Consider the following 20633-nt stretch of genomic DNA (forward strand, 5'->3'; position numbering starts at 1 on the left):
TCACATTCTCAACATGTAGTTACTGTTTGTATTTCCAATATTCACTATATACGATATAATATTATCTTTGTAAAAAAATCTCTTTATGTCCATCCCCTGTTTTGTAGGACTCATTTCAGTGCTGTCAATTTGTTTGACAAAAAAAGACAAGCAATAAGTTAGCTACTAATGATTACAAAGGACAACAAGCTAACTCTAATGTTATTACTTGTGGGTTATAGTTAAAACCACTGACGCTAAAGTCACTTTCAATAGGGAAATTCTGAAGCTCTATGTAATTTATTAATACCTCACACTGTGGTTACCACAACCGCAATTTGCAACGATTTTATACTACTTCTTCAGCCGCAGATAAGCAGCTCTACTAGCTCTGCTGCTACTATGTACTATGGTACCAGCTTCCAGCTGGAGGGAAGCAAATATACCTATTTGTACCAGGCTGAGTTAAATACAGCTAAAAACATACAGAAAAGCAACTTTTGTTTCTACATTACAATACCAGTCAATAGTTTGGACACATCCTCCCATTCACTTGAATGAGAAAGTGTGTCCAAACTTTTGACTGGTGCTGTATATTATTATATTAAAAACACTAAGAATTTAACAATTTCTAAAGGTTGGATCCTGGTGGACGTTGAGCCAAAAAAGCACTGAATATACTGGCAGGACAAAGCAGTGGGGTGTTGCACAGAGGGTCCAGCGGATCAGACAACTAGGGCTGTGTGATATGACCAAAATCTCATATCCCGATATATATTAATGTTATATCCTGATAACGATACATATCATGATATAGCACATTTTCTGTGAATTCAACGAATTAATTGTTTCTGGTCCATTTCCCCCACCACCCCCTCCCATCCACCAACCCCCACTCTATTCTCCTCTGCTCTCTGTGGTTCAATGAGGGCAGAGGAGAGACAGTGAACCGGGTGCAGTACTCGAGTTGACGACAACTACACTTGTTACATTAGTGTAAGTGCAATAAAACCTCTGTGAGTAAAAAGCCAAGAAGACAGACTCCAAATGAGTGTGATTTGTGACACAACAAAATAAATGATAGAGCATAATATGAAACGATAGACGTTTTTCTATCATCACATGATATATATTGTCATATCTCACAGCCCTACAGAGGAGAAGGAGATTAACACTTACTGACAACACTCAAATTGCGCACACGCACACGCACACACACACACACACACACACACACACACACACACAGAGTGACAGACATAAATATAGTACCTGGCAGAGCAAAGATGAGTTTCCGTGCTCCATCAATGTCAACTGTGGCAAAGGTAGTAGGAAGACTGAGGGACAGAAAAAACACAGGTGATTATTTTTACTTTAGTAGTCCTGATAGTATTAGAGGCAGTGGTAGCATCAATAATAGTACTACAATCATCAGTAATAGTAGTAGTGGTAGCAGTAGTAGTACTGCTACCAGCAGAAATAAATCAGTTGTTGTAGAAGCAGCATTCACAAATTGAAATAGCAGTAACAGCAAAAGTAATTACAGTAATAATAGCGGTAGTGGTGGTAGCAGTACAGCTATTACTACTGTAATTACTATTGCAGTAATATTAGCAGTAGTGATGGTAGCAGTGCTTGCACTGGTACAGTACAAAAGTAGAAGTAATACTAATTAGTAGTAGTTGTATTGTAGTAGTCAAAGCAGTATAAGCAGGAGTAATAGTAGCAATAAGAGAAGTAGCAGTAACAGCAGTTCTAGTGGGAGTTGTACTACAAGCAGTTTGAGAGAAGTAGTAGTAGAGTTTGCAATGGTAGAAGTAGCAGTCATAGTATTATAAGTACTTTAACAGTGACATTTATAAATATAGTAACAGTAGAAGTAGTAGCAGTAGTAGTAATAGTAGTAGTAGTAGTAGTAGTAGTAGTAGTAGTAGTAAAAGCTGTAGCAGTAGTGAAAATAGAAAGAGTAGAGGTAGTCGCAGCAGTGGTGGTAGTAAAATCAGTAGTAGTAGTATAAGCAGTAGCAACAGGAGTAGTAGTAGTAATAATAGTAGTAGTAGTAGTAAAAGCAGTAGCAGTAGTGAAAATAGAAAGAGTAGAGGTAGTGGTAGCAGTAGTGGTAGTAAAATCAGTAGTAGTAGTAGTATAGGCAGTGACAGCAGTAATAGTAATAATAGTAGTAATAGAGTAGTAGCTTTAGAAAGAGTACTAGTAGCAGTAGTAGTAGCAGCAGCAGTAGTAGTAGGAGTATAAGCAGTAGCAGAAGTAGCACTCATAATAGTAATTGTAGCAAAAGCAATAGTAGCAGTAGTGAAAGCAGTTGTACCTGCAGCAGTGTGGTTAATGTGAACAGTGATTGAGTTCAGCTTATTTCTTAGCAAGGGTCAATTAGAAAGACCCTCCCCCACATCTTACCCTGGCTTCATAAAGACTCGTCCAAAGTGGATCTGAGCATGAAGGTCAATGTCCAGCACCTGCTTTAGGTAGTCCTGATAGAGACAAACACAGAAAGATGGAGAGCAATAATATCATAAAACTGAACCTCAGCTGATTGTGACACAGAATTGCTTTCATATGTTCTCTTGTAAGAAAATCAAACCTGGATGATACAAAGTAGGGACATCTAAGTGCTGTGAAAAGGATGATGATTTGACTGCTTCCTTAATAAAGATCAGAATATATTTCAAGGAATTCTTTTGTTGGTTAGAGGAGATGGGTCAGAGGTCAGGGGTTACCTTCTCTCCCATGGACACACCCCCTGAGGTGATGATGACATCAGCGCGACTGATTCCCTCATGGAGAGCTGACAGCAGGTCATCAGGGCTGCAAGCACAATGACATCAAACTCACTTTACTAGTCATAGGAAGTACTGCTAAACCTGTGAAAAGGATTGGGTGTTTTCTTGGGCTGTGGGGGAGCTTTTTCAAGTAAGAAAATAACCCTGATGATGTCATAGTGACATAATTGGGGTCATCCCAGAATCTTAGCATCTTAATCTGTCTCTTGCAAGTCCCACAACTTTTTAAACACAGTAAAAACTATCTGTGTCATGTTTGTGTCATGAGACAAAAAGTCAACAGGGGGCAGCAGTGTCTTGTGTAAAGCTAAAATGCTCCTACTTGTCTCCAACAATGCCCAGGTTGATGGTGGGGTATCCATGTTCCTGGATGGTGGCCAGCAGGGTGGAGCGATTGGAGTCTCTGATCTTCCCTGGGTTCAGGTCATCCTCTGGATTCAACAGCTACACGTGCAAACACACACACATGAAGTCAGGTGGCATCTTGATTCAGTGACAAATCAAAAACTGCAAGAGCAAAAATGTGGAAAAAAAGTGTATTTGCATCTGTTGGTGTGTGTATGTACCTCGTTTCCAGTGGACATGACAGCCACCACGGGGAACTTGTGCACGCTGACCTCAGTCACTCCCACTGTAGCCAGCAGGCCGATCTCTGATGGGCCCATATGTGTTCCTTTAGCCAACACACACTCCCCTCGCCTGATGTCATGACCTATTGGCCTGTGCAGACACACAAACACAATACACTCACAATTAACTGGTGCATTTCTAATGCATCTCTGTTAGCAAGTAGCTCCCACTTAGTGCCATTGGGTTTTTTTCTTGTTTTTTACCTGATGTCCTGTCCGGGCCGGGCCTGAACCATAATCCTCACCTCCAACTCTTCTGTGCCCTGAAACACATAAGACAGTAATAATCACCATACCAGCCAACAACACACATGTTGCCCCCCCCCCCCCCAACCAACGAAGTAATGCCATCCTGATGTGGTGCACTTACATCTTCAGACTCCCTCAGTAGCTCCGTGTCTTCCACTTGGACCACAGCATCAGCTCCACAAGGAATGGGAGCCCCGGTCGTCACCCTCATCACCTGACCTGGCATCACTGTATGGGTGGGCTGCACACACACACACACACACACAAAGTCTTGTCAGGAGCCTCTAGGACAAAGCTTTTTAGTAACTGTGTGTTTGCTTCAGAAATAATATTAGAGTTAAGTATATACACCGTACCAAAATTAACACTGATAATGAAATGTGATACAGAGAAGTGGTCACATTACTTGCAGTGGTGGTAAACTTATTATTAGTGGTGAGCACAGTTGTTGTGCAACTTGTAATACTGACAGCCATAACACTGCTAGTAGTGTTACTATCGACGGAAGGAGCAGTAATAAAAGTTGTAGTATTATTTGTTGTGGTCATAGAGGCATTGCATAAACCATAGGATGTAGTGTTAGTGTTTGTAGTAGTGTAGCTTCTTCTCCTGTATCCCTGCAGCCATCTGAAAGCAGCAGGCCCAGCATAGTGTTATTACCCATAGAAATAAAATCATGTGTGAATGACACAAAGATGCCGTTAATTAACCACACACACTTTTGCACAACTCATCCTGTTCACATACAGTACCGGTCACATAAAGTGCAGATGTGTACTGCTGTGTGTTCGTGTAGAAATGCTCTGCACCATAGAGGCAACAATATGATTTCCTGGAGAAGTCTGTTTGTTGAGCTTGCTTCACTGTGATTGGCATAGCTGGTTCAGAACTATGAAAGCAGCAGTGTGACTGGCTTAGACTGCATTTATTAATCACTAAACCTTCCATCTGATATTCCACTTCACCCAGCCTTTTTGTACTTTCTGCTGCTGTGCACAAAATAGCAAGTGTGCTTAGAGACGCCCACAAAGTGTGTGTCCAACACCTACCCTGTTATGCTGTTGTTGCACTTGTACCATTAAAATGAGGTTCATGGTAAAGAACTAATCATAATGTTTGTTTATAATAACTTCCAGGTAGAAAACCCCTATGTCATGTATATACAATTTAATGACATGGAGTAAAACTACATGTCTTATTAAGCAAGTAAAGAAGTAAACAATCAGGCATTATAAATAAGTAAAAGTAAGTATAAGCAGTAAGTTGTTGTTAGCCCAATGTCACGATGATTCAGTATTATAATATTAGTAGTACAACAAGTGCAAGTAGTAGTTATGGAATAGTAGAAGTGCTTTTACTGTAGCAGTTATTATCAGCAGTAGCAGCTGTGTTGCTATAAGTGCTACTAACGGTGTTAAATTCAAGACTGTATCATTATAGTAGTGTTAGTGTATTAGAGCTGACCTGTTGTCCAGCCTGTGATTCTCCCATGATGAAGCGATCTCCTGGGCCGTCAGCAGCTACAGGTCAATGATAATGATGTTAGTCAAGTTAACTATGGATATCAGACCACTTCTCTTGTTTTTTTGTTTTTTTTATTCAAGTGGCAGCCAAGAGAAGAGTTTATATACTGTGTGAAGCATTTCATCTTTAATTCATTCAGTGCCAACAATAAATAAACATATAGGGATAAATAAATGCATGTTAGCTTAGCCACCTTTGATGGCATCTGCAACCTATTTGACATCCATGTCCTTAACATAATGTTAACCTAGTGTTGTATAAATATGAGACAGTATTATTGGTCTCACCTCGTACAGCGTAGCCATCTTTAACGGAGGCGGGGAACGGAGGAAGGTTGTCTTTGGCATAGATGTCCTGAGCGAGCACTCGACCCAAACCGTCTAGAGAGAACAGCACAAGCCGGTTCAATTTACTGCTAACAACATTTTAACAACCAACACTCAGACACACAATTATATGATAATGACGATATGTGTGTGTAGCTGATCACTTGAGAGCCAATATACTATTATATTCTTCTATGTCTAAAATAACACTGAACGACAAAGTCGAATGGAAGACAGACGCACACACATCTGAAGACTCACCTCTGTAGTTAATGACTTCGATTCCCAGAATAGGTGTCATCTCCAGAACAGTGATGAAGGCTTTGTCCATTGACGTCAATGGGAACGGGGACATGCGATGACGGCGTGCCACTTTACTGATGTCCACCGCACTGTGGCCTACACACACACACACACACACACACACACACACACACACAAATTAAAGTGAACGGGTGTCAGTAAAAGGTAAATGTGCTACTATAAACAACACCATAAAGTTTTAAAATTTTTCACAGTGATGCAAGTTGCTTTTGCAACGCTGACATGTTAATGAGACACACACATGCACACACACACTGAACTTACTGGCTCTCAGAATGTTCTCATTACTGCCACATCGTGACTGAACCTGCAGAGAGACAGACAGATGTTCTATATTTGGTCATTGTTTGATGCAAATGTACGTACGTTCAAATACCTCTCCTTCATAACAGGACGGTCTGGCAATGGTTTACATGTCGATATATCTAATCATACACAGGACATGGAGACGTAAATACAACAATTTACAGCTGTGATGTTCAAGCAGCAGCTCTGTCTAATAACACAGAATTATTAGAGAATCAAACAGGAATCAGTACAGAGACACAACTGACTTTCTGTTCTTTCATCTGATGAGTGTTCTCTGCAATGATGGAAGTTCCTCATAACACAGCTTTATCAAAACAGTTTGTAAAACCTGTGATGACATTTTACTTTCTTCACATATCATATTTGTTGATTATATTTTAAGGAGTATTTTTTTTGATCAATTCAAAAGCTGTAACATATCAAGTTTGCCAACTGTTACACAGGTGCGCTATGATGGATTGGTTTATTTTAAAATGCATCCACATCATGCTTTGCCCTCCAGTTATATTTAACACTCTGCTCTTCCAGATGTGGCAACTTTTTCTCAGGCTGTGTCTTGGTCTTGATTTGAAAGTAAACTGCCGTTGAACAAAATGAATACTGTAAATTCTCATATAATAGCCAGCAAGAATAAATAAAGGCTGATGGCTAATAAAGGCCGGGTAAAAAACATTGAGGAAGGGTGGAATTACCTGATTAATGTACATTTCCACAGCACTTGTTCAACTACAGACTCACACTCACCACTTTGCTGCTCTCACTTTCTAGATTCCAATTGCTTCTGCTTGTTCACCATTTTTGATCACTAACAATTTATCATCAATGACACTCAACAATTCCTGCATGTTTCAAATGAAAAGCCCACAGAGGAAAAGGAGAGGTCGTCTGCACACTGATTTTTGCAAGCTCACAAATATTGCCTGATGAAGACCATGCTGGTCCAGATGTTGCATTGTACATTTTTTGGGAACTTGCTGCTCCCTCGTAGTCACTGGGTAAGACACATGTCATATAATTGCAATGTCTGTAGTTTGATTCCGGCCGTTTAACCATTTACATTTGCTGCTTTTGTTCTGCACATCTAATTGGGTCGGACGTGCACAGTATCCACCTTCCTTACTTCAAATTAAGTTGACAAAGAACAGAAGTGATGATGCCCTTTGAGCCACAGAAATGTGAAACATCTGTGCAGGAAGTGTTGACTTTCACTGACATTAACAGCAATAAAAAAAACAGCAAAATTGAAGCAACGGGAAGTAAGCAATGAAAAAAGAGAGAAATTAAGAGCAGCAGAGTAATAATTATGACATGTTTTTGTAGTGTGACAAGTTCCTTCACGTGGAAATGTACATTATGATGAATTTATCAAGGTTCAACAGGTAAACGTGAAAGAAGTTTAGGAACACATCATTAACAGGGAGGTTTGTGACTAAAATATGATCAAACATACTTATTTAACAGGGGAAAACAGAATCAAAGGCCTGTCGTTTAAACATAACCTTTGAGACCATTCCAACACAATTTGAGTTTTTGCATTTTTTTCCCATTTCCATGACATGCATTAACTAGGACAGTTATTACTTGACTGTACGACAACTGAAGATATTTATATTTCAGTTTTGCCAAACCTCACAGTCTCATTCACTCCCATTCAGTTCCAAGCAGCACACAAGTCCCGAGACTTTTAGTTCATTAAGTAAAAGGTGATCCATCACTGCGAGCGAGAGGCCGACAGTCATGTTTTGCGAGGTTGAATCAGGATGCTGACATCTGACTTCAAACATTTGGCTTCATATTGATATAGCCATCTAAGAGCCAAATTGAGAGAGGAATATGGATTTAAATTGGCAACCTCTTCTTTACTGGGAGTACGTTATAATATTTACTTGTTTTAGAAAGAAGTGATAAAAACATCGGGAGGTAGTTTAAAGTGACTGATAAGGTTGGGAAATAGAAGACATAGACAAAAACTCCAATCATGCAAGAACTGGCCTTTTTTTTTTGTTGTTGTTGTTTTTTAAAAATGGGAGCTCACTTTCTCTACATACAGTATCTTGGCATGCTTTATGAGTCTTACTAAGCACATGCAAAGAACTTAAAATTTCAGACAAAAGGCCACCTGTTGTCTTATTTTTTTAATTATTTGTCCGTGTGTGTGCATGTGTGAATGTTTGTGTGTACCTTGGGTGTCGGGCATGAGGCGGTGGAAAGGCGGGAGGTCGCCTGTGTTGCCCGCGGTGACTCGGAAGGGGTGGAGCTTAAAGAGGCCGAATCTCGAGGAAGCACCTGAACGCCTCGAGAAATGATCGAGTCCGGGATCTACACACGCACGCACACACACACACACACACACACAACACACAAGCGCACACGCACACACTTAATGCGTGTTTTGATGTAAATGTTCTCGTCACTGAATCGCCAAGTTGACCAGTAAGACCATTTACCAAATAAATGATAGAAATATTTTAAAAGATACACAAACTTTTTCTGTAAAGTAAATAGCCATCACACCTACAAACTGCCGTTTTCTACCACCAACATTACCACAGATTCAACGTTTCGGGGCCCCGTTCTTCATACATGGTTTAAATCATCCAGCAACGTGATGCTAGCCAGCTAAGATGATCCTATTCATTCTCAACTAGCTAACCGGGCTAGCTAGCTAACCCTTCAACAGCAGTTAGGAGGATTCATTTGTTTTTTTCTTGGATGACATGAGTACAGAGTTAAACCATATTATTAGTTGTGTGCTGATCATAACATTACACTCATGATTAGCTACATTTCACTACAACTAGCTGCTTTACTGTACAGCTGTACAGTTATTTAAAAGCTGTCTCTTTCCTTAAACAAGTGTATAGATTTATATTTATGATGCAGGTACATTTCAAATTGTCATCATCAAACGACACCTTTTCTGGCTTCATTGGTTTGACACAACTTTTAGCTGCATTCAGACTGATAACAGTCCTTTGTAAAAACAACAAAAGGGTCTGCGTCGGTGGGGGCCTCAGGGCTTCAGGTACTGCTGAGACATGAAAAATGAACCAAGAAGTTCAGTTTGACAAAACTCTGCACACCAGTTCATAATATTCTGACGATCGGAAGGCAAACAGTTGAAATACATCACTCATCTTCCAAAGTATTCTAATCAGGAATCTGTGCTTGCATGTTGCCCACCACAGCGCCTTGCCAGATGATGTTGCATGTGGTCCAGCATAAGCTGAGCTGGGTTTGTCTTTTTTGCTGTTTTTTTTTCCAATGAAAACAGCTGCCTGCTGCTGGAAACTACACTGATGAGAGCAGTAAGACTATGTCAAAAAGTTAAACCAAAACAATGAGCTGAAAGGAGCTAAATAATTCTCTGATGGGTGCAACTTTAATGACAATTTTCCATCATTAAATATCATGTTTTCTATTTTCATTAGTGTCATAACAGTCAAAAAAGTTTAATCTTATAATATTAACCCCTTCCACTCATAGCATCAAATGGTTCTTTTTAATAATTAATTTATTATAATGTAATAATTTTGTTTATTGTATATTTTAGCATTCTACAAATAGCTCCAGATAAGTTTGAAGCCACTTTCAAAGAGCTGAAGAAACTACGCATCAACAATCAAATCATGAATACTCAAGTTATCCACGTATGAAGAACAGGGCCCAGCAGTGTGTGTGACTGACAGACATGATGAGCTGACCAATGACAGGAGAGGAGGGGCGTGTGTGTGAGTGAGTATCTCACCTGCTGGTCATGGGTACAGGAACAGGTGAAATGAGTGGGGGGGTCAGGTGTGTTGCCAGGCAGGTAGGGACCCCCCTTAGCCATGACCACAGCATGGCTCGTCTGATGGACACATACACATGCATGCGGGTACGCACAAGCACAAGCACACACACACACACACACACACACACACACACAGACACACACACAGATGCATGTCGGCACAGACAGACAGGTGAATGACATGAAATGGACGGTTTCCATCTAACTCAAGAATGACGTTACAAAAAGTTGACATTTTAATGAAATACCTGCTGCTCCATGGATTTATTCTATTCCAAACTATGGATTCTAATGATTTAATTAAGTGAACATGTACATGGTTTGGCCAATCAAGTGTTTCACATAGGCTTGTGTGAGTGAAGACCCCATCTCCAACCAGTATATACACACAATCTGTATCTGAATATGTCATGTGGATAATAAAATCTGACCAAGCGGCCTTTCACACCTGCTATTGATAATCTTAGTTGTAGTCTTGATACTGCTGCATTGTGATCAATCTCAGAGAGTTGGAAGGTGCGAGGAACTATTTTGTGTGCCTCTGGAGGTAGAAGTCCCATATATTCTTCCCATAGACAATGTTATGTTACTCAAAGTTGGTGGACTTGAATCAGCATGAAACTCTCCTGCTTGAATCATCAGTGCAAAAAAAACACTGTGTTAGAAAAACCTTTGTAGCTAAAAACATAAGTTGAGAAGTTAACTATGTCTCACCAAGTGCATTTTGGCAGGAAAAGAATTCTGCTACATGTGCCACTGACGACGTGCAAAAGCTTAAGATTACACGGTTGGAAACAGTGAAAATAGTTTTCAGCTCAGATGAATTCACTTGCAGATTCTGGGTCGATTTTGGATGAAGGGGTCAAGACTCCGGCAGAGGAGAGAAGCGTTTTTTTTGGCGCAAAAGTTTATTTCCAGGGGTCATTAATGAGGTCTTCTTAATTAATGAGTTTTTATAGTGATGTTTTATTAGTTCTTTAAATTTCCAAATCCATTACTGATGTGTTTCTATAATGTCCCTCTGGCCTGTTTAATTGGTGGCCTGCGGGCCACGTCTGGCTAAGAAGCAGCCTCTGTATGGCCCAGCAAGCTGAAATTAAATAGGCTATTTTAATAGCAATTTTAATATTTGAATCATAATATTATTCTATAAAAAATATGTGTTAATAGCAAGGAGAAAAGTTTTATTCATTCATTATACATTCATTGGCAATTGTTTGTCATTTGTCATTACCAAAAGCTAAAAAAAAACAAAAACCAAAAAAACATTTTAAATAGGCTGCTGAATGTCGGGCCCATCTACATTTCCTGGCTGTAAAATCTGTCCCAACTGAATCTGTAATTGAAAAGCCCTGCTGTCCCTCATTGCTCTTGGTTATCTTTTATATTTTTAACCTTTGTAACTGATTTTCTGTTTAAGTTGTTCTTTATACAACGTGTGTTACTGGAGTCTTGACGCCTTCAGACTTCTTCCCCTCTCCATGCACCTCGGAAGCAGGTTAAGTTGTTCCAGAAATCCCTTCTCTCCTCAATTTTGGATGAATTCAGCAACTATGTCACCATGTCTCATTCACAACTGTAACGACAAAGTGTTCTGAATTCGCTACAGATCTGATTTGCAATTTTGGCTGGCTTTTTCTCCACACATACAGCCGCTGAGACTCCTGGGTACTGTACTATTTAGAGACATTAGCCATGCCAAATGGATGGAATGGAAAAAAAAAAAACATTATTTCTTCTAAACTGAGTTGAAATAATTCAAACCGGTGGCCATAACATAAACCTACAAGATCATAAGAAAAAATTAAAATGGGAATGCAGAATTGGGGACAAACACTTCCAAAACCAGCAGCTGCTCAGCACTTTGCAACTCTTGCGAGGCTAGCATAGTGACAGACCCAGACAGCCAAGGACACCTGCAGGCTACTCTCCTGTAGCCTTACACGTTACTTATAAGAAAGTAATCAAAGCTGTGTCTCTCACTTCATAGCGGCCCCTTGAGAGTCTCGAGGCATTGCTGCTGAATGGGATTTACTTAGCTGAAGAAGGACTTGTCTGCAGCTTTTTAACAGGAAGCTTAAGATAGCGGTTAGGTGACCCTTCAACTTGTTGGGCAGATTTGGATGTGTTCACACATTATATTACGTTTCCACCTGGCTGAGATCTGATCACAATGCAGGTCAGACCACCTCCAGATGTTGTTTACATGCTTTTTTCCTTTTCCATATACAGATCACATGTTAATGCTAAGTGTAAATGGGGTCTTTACTGGGGCAAACAGTAACATGCCACGGTTTAACTGGCACTGCTAATATGTGGTTTTGGCTTGTAGTCCTGCAGCAGCCTATAGTATTTGAGCAGCAGTTGTCTATAGTACAGTATCCTGCTGCTGCAATGACCCAATTTCCCCACAGGGATCATTAAAGTTTCATCAATCGGCTTTCCAGCAGCAGCACTGGTCCTGGTGTGTCCTGTCGACTGGTTACCTTGGCAGCGATAGCGGCTGCGGTGATGTGGGAGGAGCCGTGCTGGTGATGGTGGTGGTTGTGCACATGTCGGCCTCTCCTCCTGTCCTCCTCCTCCTCGTCCTCCTCTTCCTCGCACTGGGTGCCGCGCTCCATGGTGTGCGTGTTGCTGAGTGTGTTGGTGTGCGTGTTGGCCATCAGAGGGGAAGGGGAGGGCAGCTGCTCTAGGGCGGCGTGTGTGGATTTAACCCTGACCATGGCCTCTCGCAGCAGGTCGATGGCGTGGGGCAGAGCGGGCAGGATGAACTGAAAACACTCCTGGAGGAATGACAGTACGCACATTTATAGATTTAGACTAAAGCAAGAATTTCAAACCGCAACTAAGGACATAAACTTTGAACAAGTCGAGTATAATTTGAAAGCTCTGAAACGCTGTGATGAGCTGCTGTGTCATAAAGCTATGTCATCATTGTATCAAGTTAGTATTTTACCAGGATTATCTGAGATACTTGGTGTGAAGACAGAATGACACAAAATAAAAAAATGTGACCCCAAATAGCTCCATACTTTATTTTTAATTTAACTGTGCTCATTAACATATACAATAGATACTTAAAGTAGCATTCATTAGCACAAGCTTCAAACACACAACATTGACATATTATAACCTTTTATGTCAGCAAACAGGTGCCTATTTACACATCCAGCAGGCTCAGAGCAACATTAGCATTCATTTGGAGTCGTTTTACTTTAAAGCTGCACTAATTGGATTTATTAACAATAGACTGTGTGTGTGTGTGTAATGTGAAAGGGGTTGCGTGTGGTGACAAGCCCACAGAGAATGATCGTCAACTCTAAGGAGCTTTTCAGCCTCTTTTAGCTTATTGTTTTGGCTCTCATCAATCTCATTTCCACCAGCAGCAGCTGTTTTTAGCACATAAACCCAAGGTGGAGACCCAACCAGAGCTAAAAGGAGAGTGAATATCGGACTTACATTTGCAATGTGGATAAAAACACAACTCCAAATGAATGATAATGTTGCTCCGTGTTTACTGATGTGTAAATAGGTAACTGCTTGCCAGCACCTTCGCCATAACGACTGTATAAAAGGTGATAAAATGTCAAATGTTTTCTGCTTGTTCTTCTGCCTTGAAGTGACCAAAAAATAAAAATCAATAAATGGAGTTACACACTTTTTTGTGTTGCAAAACCTTCCACATAGCTATGATGGAGCACTAAATTACTACATCATTATGGTTAAATTACAATTAAATTAAATTAAAGTTTTGGAAGTTTTGGGAAGTGCCAAAACTTTTCAACTCCCAAGTCAAGTCCAAGTCCTAAACTTTGACTTTCAAGTCCTAAACATGTCATTGTGTGCTCTTCACCAGATTTAATGTCACTTAAAATCTTCAAACATAGTAACTGTAATAGCAATAAATGAATAAAAGCACAACAAAGTATTTTGTCAAGTGAAATCACAATTTATCCAAGTCATGTGACACTATCTGGAGCTATAGATCCTCATAATAAGATTTGCATCATAGATCACAGATTTGCATTACACCAGTAAGGACCAGTACATTGTAGCAAGAGTACAGAGTAAGTCTTGTACATTAGAGTCAAAGAATCCTACCTGAGAGCCCTTCTTGCTCCCTGGCAGGTTGATGATCAGAGTTTTACCACGAATGCCACACACTGGCCTGGAAACAATGCAGCAGAAATCATGTTGAAGTAGGAGAGGATAACACACACACTAATCCGGTTAGAATAAAACAGATTAGCAGATTAGTACTGAACCTCCTAGTTTAGACAGCATGGCTCACTGATTAACAGTAAACAGATGAGTGAGAATAAGTCTTCACCTGGACAGCATGCCTAATGGTGTAACGTTGAGTGATCCCATCAGCATGGCCAGAGCCATACCCGGAGCCTCTCTCTCTATCACCTCTCTGGTGGCCTGCAACACAAACACCACGACTCATTTAGCTCGTGATTTGAAACATTTCTTCCTCACAAACAGTTCTAGGTGAGCACTCTTGCTATAAACAATACTAATAGTAACATTGTGCATTAAATTACAGTAATGTTTATGGGTTAATGAAGAGTGTAATTTCCACTGGGGGCTGAGTCTACCTTACTTCTCAAAATCCTATTTTTGTCCCCCTGGCTAATATCTCTCTAGACAGTGTCCTCTTACTGTCTAGCTGCCAAAATCCAGGTTGCTTAAATGTCTTGTTATTGGGTCGTTTTTGCCCTGGGTGTTGCCTCTCAGGCTAAAATGTCCACAGAGAACTTGGTGGAGGTTGTTGGGAAAGCTGCAGGCAATACTCAGAAATGGAAAAAGTAGTGCCACCTTCTTTACATGTTTTTTGGGTAAAAGAGAAAAAACAGTAATCTCCATTTTAATTTGCTGTGAATATTCTGTATATTAATTATAATCTGAGACAGTAAAGGACAGTAGTCCCTGAAGTAACGGTGGAAATACAACATCTGCCATGAAACTACTGACAATGTTGAAGGCACAATATGTGACATTCAGCCCCACTAGATGTCAGCAAACAACTGTTTGCTATGTAAAGATATAGTTAAGTAATGGTGTCCTGAGCAGAGAATGAAGTCACACTCCCTCTGCGTGTGTTGTTATCTGAGCTTCTCTGTTCTTTGTTTTGGAAGCCGACCCGGCCACACATGCATGTTAGTGCACGTGAGTCCCTCCTTGTCCTTCCCTGTATCCGTCTTCATCATTGCGGCCAGGTCACAACGTTTCTCATATTACAGCTAAACAGTGCACTAAAATAGGTCTCTGAAAACATTTGAGGCGAGAAATAGGCAATGCAGTAACAGAATCTTGACCCCTATCGGATCAGCACTGCCTAGTTTGATCTGAGTTTTGTGAGCTGTCTGTTCAGATGCCACTTTCTTTTCCTAACTTTAATGAGTAAACGCGCATTTGTTTTGGTCTGAGATGCTGGTGCTAGTGCAACATCTAGTGGGGCTGAATGTCATATATTGCACCTTTAAGATAAGGAATTATGCTCCAATAGTACAGTGAAACTCTAGTTTGTATTTTTGATGACCAATTTCATTAAAATGTGTTATTTGCTATGTTAATACAGACGTACATAAATTCAGGAAATACCATAAAAATGAAAATGCCATTTAAATACTTTTTTTTAGGATTTTTTTAGTTGATGAACCCCTGACTTCATTATGTCCCCCCAATCAAACCTACACCCTTGTATTAAATATAATTGAGTGTATCATCAATTCATTTTTTTCACCCAGTTTATCCTGTCAGTGCTGCGTTAAGGATAATATATATATACATACTGAGATTTCTTTTTAAGACAAACGCATGACACTGACAAACATTTTTGATGAGGATCCCTTAAACCTGGTTACTAAAAATTTGTGATTAAACTATGTAATAAGTGGGACATTTTTCAGTTAAAAAAATGAACTTGTCAGCGCTCACTAGAGTACAAACTATGCAATGGCAATACAATTTCTAAATGAACTCAAACAATGTATATCTGGCATTTTTATACTGTAATTTCTTGTAACTCATCAGCAGACATATCCAGTATACTGACACATATACCTGTGATAGGCTGAAATTAGCTAATACTGTAATAATGGCCATGCCAATGAATTGGTTACCATTGGCTGTAAGAATGGGCCTATATGATGTTACATAATCTTTTTTTATAATTTGAATTAATTTTGACATCCTTCAAAGAAGAGACCAGTTTTTTCAGTTCATTTGCAGACATTACTTGCTTGTTTAGTCTCAAAAGTTTTGCTTAACATTGTTATTAGCTTTTTTTTGTTTTATATTTAAATTTTTATGAGGTTTTGCAGCAGCTGTATGTGTGTTCACCTCAGGTGTAACATCTCGTGGTGCAAATCCAGTTCCTCCAGTGGTGAGAATGAGATTCAGCTCCTGTTCATCACACCAGTCCAGAAGAGTTTCCTGTACACAAGTAAACACACACACACAAACACACACACACACTCTTAACAACTACATCACAAACTCTCCTCACCTGGAATATTATAGGTGGATGGATGGTCCCTGTCTAGTGCACAACTTGTGAGCCGCTGTCTAGTATTCAATGTTGTTGCACCAGAACTTGTATCTCAGTCATCAAGTGTCTCATCTTCTATGACACCAGATCGAAACATCTTTGAACGCCAGTGGCAAAGTGTGAAAGGTCCAGACTGTTTTCACAGCGTCTTGCTGTGTCTCTGACAGACTGAGTGATGTGGTTGCTAGCAGACTTCAAGCAGAGACACGTACCTTGATTTCATCAATCTCATCTGGAACGATCTTGTAGGCTGCGATGACTCCTCCCAGCCTGCAGGAGGTGACAGAGATACAGTTAGTGCGTATAGTGTGTGTGTGAGTGTACTTATCAGTGTGTGTGTGTGTGTGTGGGTGTGTAGACTCACAGTGAGGGATCATGGACCAAGTCCTTCAGGTTGACTCCACTCCTGTCCTCAGCCAAGTTCTTGTAACAACTGTCACTGACTGAAGGAGAAAAGGTTCAGGTTACAGAGCTGCTACAGTACAGTATGTGTCATTTATGTATGTGTCATTTGTCGATGAGTAAGTTATGACAAAACCTCATAGTAAAACACCTTTGATGTAGTTTTACTGATCACATATTGATAGTAAAATGAATCCCTCATTGCTCAATTAAACACTTTTCCATACCTCTGAAGCAACTGCAGACACTACTGCCCGTCACTGCGTTCCCCTGACACATGAATATATAAGAATGTGGCTTATTTTGAAGCCTTGGCACACTGAGGTCATGGACAAAAATATTTAGAGATCAGCCAGGCTATCTGTCTAACTTTGGTTATTTGGGTGAAGGTTGGTGCAGTTTGTTGTCTCAAGAGAGACATTTTCCTCTGTTACCAGGTCAAACCCAAGATATTCAAAAATGCATCTTTACCACTATTGATTTTTTCATTTACACACCAAAAACACACCTAAACCAAACCATGACAATTTCTCCTTTTTTCTCCTGCTCTTTAGACTTGTATCATCAGACAGACTTTAACCCCTAAAATCTGTGTTTTTTGTTGTCTAATGCAACAAAAACCACATTCAAACCCCTATCTTGCCAACAAATAGCTCTAAATTAAACAGAGAGCGATGCCTGTAAGTTGGCAAATTACTGCATCAATATGGTGTTGAGACAGATTTCACCTCTCCAAAAACTGAGATTACAAATGTCACCAACCGATATATAATCTCAAGTATGGATAACGAGACATTATGTAACTGTTGTGAAGCATTTCAGCTCGATCGAACCAAAGAAAACCATCAATTGAATTCTGTACGCAAATCAAATGTGCCTGCATCCTTAAATGTATTCATGATTTAGCATAAAAAACTGCTTCCCCATAAATGTATACTGCATTTCCTATATTCTAATCATATATTTAAGAGCCAATTATCTAATGACAGTAAGGCAGTACAGACTTGCTGTACCATGAGCGACACATCTGGCCAGTCTTGTCTTTAAACAAGGTCTCTGCAGACGTTTATGTCAGTATTTTCCAACTGTATATAATAATAATTCCTGGTAATATAATTAATCAATTAATGTGACCTGGACCAGATCAATCCAATGAAAAGACTGAAACCAACGGTGTGCATCTGTCTCTAAACACTTTTGGCTTTCGGCTCTCATTCCCAAGCCTTTCCCCAGTCTGTGCCTCTACTGTATTTCCATTACATTAGAGAAAAGTATTCTTCTAAAGATATTTCCCAAATCCTCAAAAACTCTTAATTTGGATGAAAAATTTAAAAAAATTCGGCTACCTGGACAGGAAATAGAATTGCACATTGGGAAACAGGTTCAAAACTTTTTTCTTTTTTTCTTTTTTTTTTTTTTTAATAAATTGTGCAACGGATAGAATCATTTTTCATCCAGATTTTTTAAAGGAGTCTTTGAGGATTCTGGAAATATGTTTCACAAAAACATATGCTTAGCTCTGTGACCCAAATGTGAACGTGATACATGTCAAACTGGCGGCTACCTTAAATTCATCTGTTCCTCCTGAAGACACATATCTTTAAGAAATGGATGCCCAGTGTAGTTTTTAGCAAATATTACACAAACAGGAAACGTCGTACATTCGTTGTGATTTTCAGCTCCTGATTAATACAGATTTGGTGCTCTAGTGAATATTTTCTGCAGCAGGACGGTGTATGTGGGACTGACTCAAAAAAACAAAAAAACAAAAAAACACTACAGTGTGTGTGTGTCCATGATAATGATGGAACATGTCAGCCAGTGCAACAGTGTGACTCACTGATGTGTTTTTAATAGTTTTTGGACAACAATTCATTGTTGGCTTTGGTCTATTCATGGGATTTGTTGCCAAGAAAAAAAGCATAGCCTTATCCTTCAACACGGACCTTAAATTGACTTTTGTTTGATGTATTCCAGCTTAACATGGCACACCTGGGAGATGTTGTGGCTAATATCAGGCTCCTTCTGCCCAGTAATCAGAATCTCATATCCTTGGCTTCCCCAACATTGATCCAACGATCTGTATAACAGACATTGGCCAGCAGTGCTAATGCAGCCATCTTCCATATTTGGTCAATTTTTTTTATCCAAAACCCATATCTGACCCTAAACTTGACCTATCTGTTCAGTCAAAATGTCTTCCCCATGGTTAGATATGTAAAACAAGACAACACACACACCGCATGCATGGGTAGGGAACGTGCGTTAACATGTGACAGGAGGTTGTGGTTGTCAGCTGGAAGGACAGCAGGGTGAGCTGCTGTTAGATGCCAGCTGCTGGCACGCATCCTCTTTTTAGCATTACTCTCACGTCTCTCCCCGCCTTGACGAGGAGGCAGCGGTGCTACTGGTGACTGTATACTGGTCCCAGTCCTCCTGTGCACGACTCAGAGCCGATCGACATCAGCTGAGCTCATTAGCGAAGCTGCTGAAACAACCTGCAGCACAGGTTTCATCTGTGGCTGCGCCGCGCCTTCCAACCAAACGCACGATTTATGATTCACAGATCTACGTTTCTGCGTTGCATAAAAACACAAACATTAGGCTCAAATGTCAAAATAATCATAAAACAGATGTCAGCGGAAAGCTCTCTCAATAGCGGCCAACACATCGGATCTGCAAAGGGACATGAATAATGCAGCTGATGTAGGCTCGGTAACGCTGCACCGCTAGAAAATATATATAACCTTCCCTTTCGTCAAGTTCGCAACAAACAGCAGAGCTGGTCAGGAAGAGCGTGTTTTGACTTCAGAATAAAAGCGGCTCTTCGTTGCAGCTCGTGCTCGGCGGGGGAAAGCGCTCTAATTTTGAAAGTATTCGCCGGGCGGTCTTGTTCCTTCTGTCTCACTTGACGCTGATTAAAATATTTCACTACAGTAGTACAACACTGAATATGACAGTCAGTCACTCACATGTCAATAAACGTTACAGACTCCGGTACAGACGGACATACTCCGTATCTGTCCGGTCTGTCCAAACGCAGCCCGCTAACGTTACACCAATGACCGGTTAGCATGCTGGCTAACGCTAGCTAGCTCTGCAGCGAAGACAGCTCGTATCGTGACACCGACGTGCACAGGCAACCGACGGCGAAACGGCACACAGGTGCACCATGAAGAAGCATTTTATCGCATTTTATCAAACACTCTCCTCACCCGTCAGGATCCCCACTCGAGTCTGATGGTCGTGGTTGGTGAGCACCATCCCGTCCGCCGCCATGTTTACAACCTCTGTCTGCACTGTGACGGCACATACATAGAAACTGTGTGTGTGTATGTGTGTGTGTGAGTGTGTGTGTGTGTGTGTGTGTGTGCGCGCGCGCGTGTGTATGTGGTCCAGGTATTCCTCGTATTATGGGGACTCCCCTCTCTTATGGGGACAAAAAGCAAGTCCCCTTAACATAAATAATTAATTTTAGGGTGAAGACTTGGTTTAAAGTTAAAGTTAGATTAGGATTAGGTTAAGAGTTAGGGTTAGGCAACTATTGATTATGGTTAAGGTTAGAATAAGTCTCAAGGAAATTAATGTAAGTCAATGTAATGTCCTCTGAAGTAATGGAAACAAGACTGTGTGTGTGTGTGTGTGTGTGTGTGTGTGTGTGTGCGTGTGTGTGTGCTGCACCTCTGGAGGATGACTCTGTGTGTGTATGCATGTGTGTGCATGTGTATACTTGTGTCCTTTGGT

The 20633-nt window shown here is 40.4% G+C and overlaps 1 protein-coding gene across 3 annotated transcripts in view; it reads right to left on the bottom strand.

Annotated features, from left to right (window-relative positions):
• gphna (gephyrin a) overlaps positions 1 to 20212 on the bottom strand; it is a 31733-nt gene extending 11521 nt beyond the window's left edge. For 2 of the 3 annotated variants that reach the window (XM_044374632.1, XM_044374631.1), the window contains exons 1-20: positions 20105 to 20212; positions 16852 to 16930; positions 16700 to 16757; positions 16280 to 16372; positions 14262 to 14356; positions 14033 to 14099; positions 12418 to 12714; positions 9887 to 9988; positions 8320 to 8457; positions 6094 to 6136; positions 5767 to 5904; positions 5467 to 5559; positions 5120 to 5175; positions 3777 to 3896; positions 3611 to 3669; positions 3344 to 3497; positions 3100 to 3221; positions 2715 to 2802; positions 2395 to 2468; positions 1252 to 1316 (exon numbers count right to left, since the gene is read on the bottom strand). In XM_044374632.1, the coding sequence (XP_044230567.1) occupies positions 1252 to 1316; positions 2395 to 2468; positions 2715 to 2802; positions 3100 to 3221; positions 3344 to 3497; positions 3611 to 3669; positions 3777 to 3896; positions 5120 to 5175; positions 5467 to 5559; positions 5767 to 5904; positions 6094 to 6136; positions 8320 to 8457; positions 9887 to 9988; positions 12418 to 12714; positions 14033 to 14099; positions 14262 to 14356; positions 16280 to 16372; positions 16700 to 16757; positions 16852 to 16930; positions 20105 to 20168 (2005 nt within the window). In that variant the 5' untranslated portion in view covers positions 20169 to 20212. The remainder of the gene's footprint in view (positions 1 to 1251; positions 1317 to 2394; positions 2469 to 2714; positions 2803 to 3099; positions 3222 to 3343; positions 3498 to 3610; positions 3670 to 3776; positions 3897 to 5119; positions 5176 to 5466; positions 5560 to 5766; positions 5905 to 6093; positions 6137 to 8319; positions 8458 to 9886; positions 9989 to 12417; positions 12715 to 14032; positions 14100 to 14261; positions 14357 to 16279; positions 16373 to 16699; positions 16758 to 16851; positions 16931 to 20104) is intronic. The other variant, XM_044374633.1, reaches the window with a different exon arrangement.
• Positions 20213 to 20633: the final 421 nt, after the last annotated feature.

This window comes from Thunnus albacares, chromosome 15 (genome assembly GCF_914725855.1).
Source record: "Thunnus albacares chromosome 15, fThuAlb1.1, whole genome shotgun sequence".
NCBI classification, from domain to species: domain Eukaryota; kingdom Metazoa; phylum Chordata; class Actinopteri; order Scombriformes; family Scombridae; genus Thunnus; species Thunnus albacares.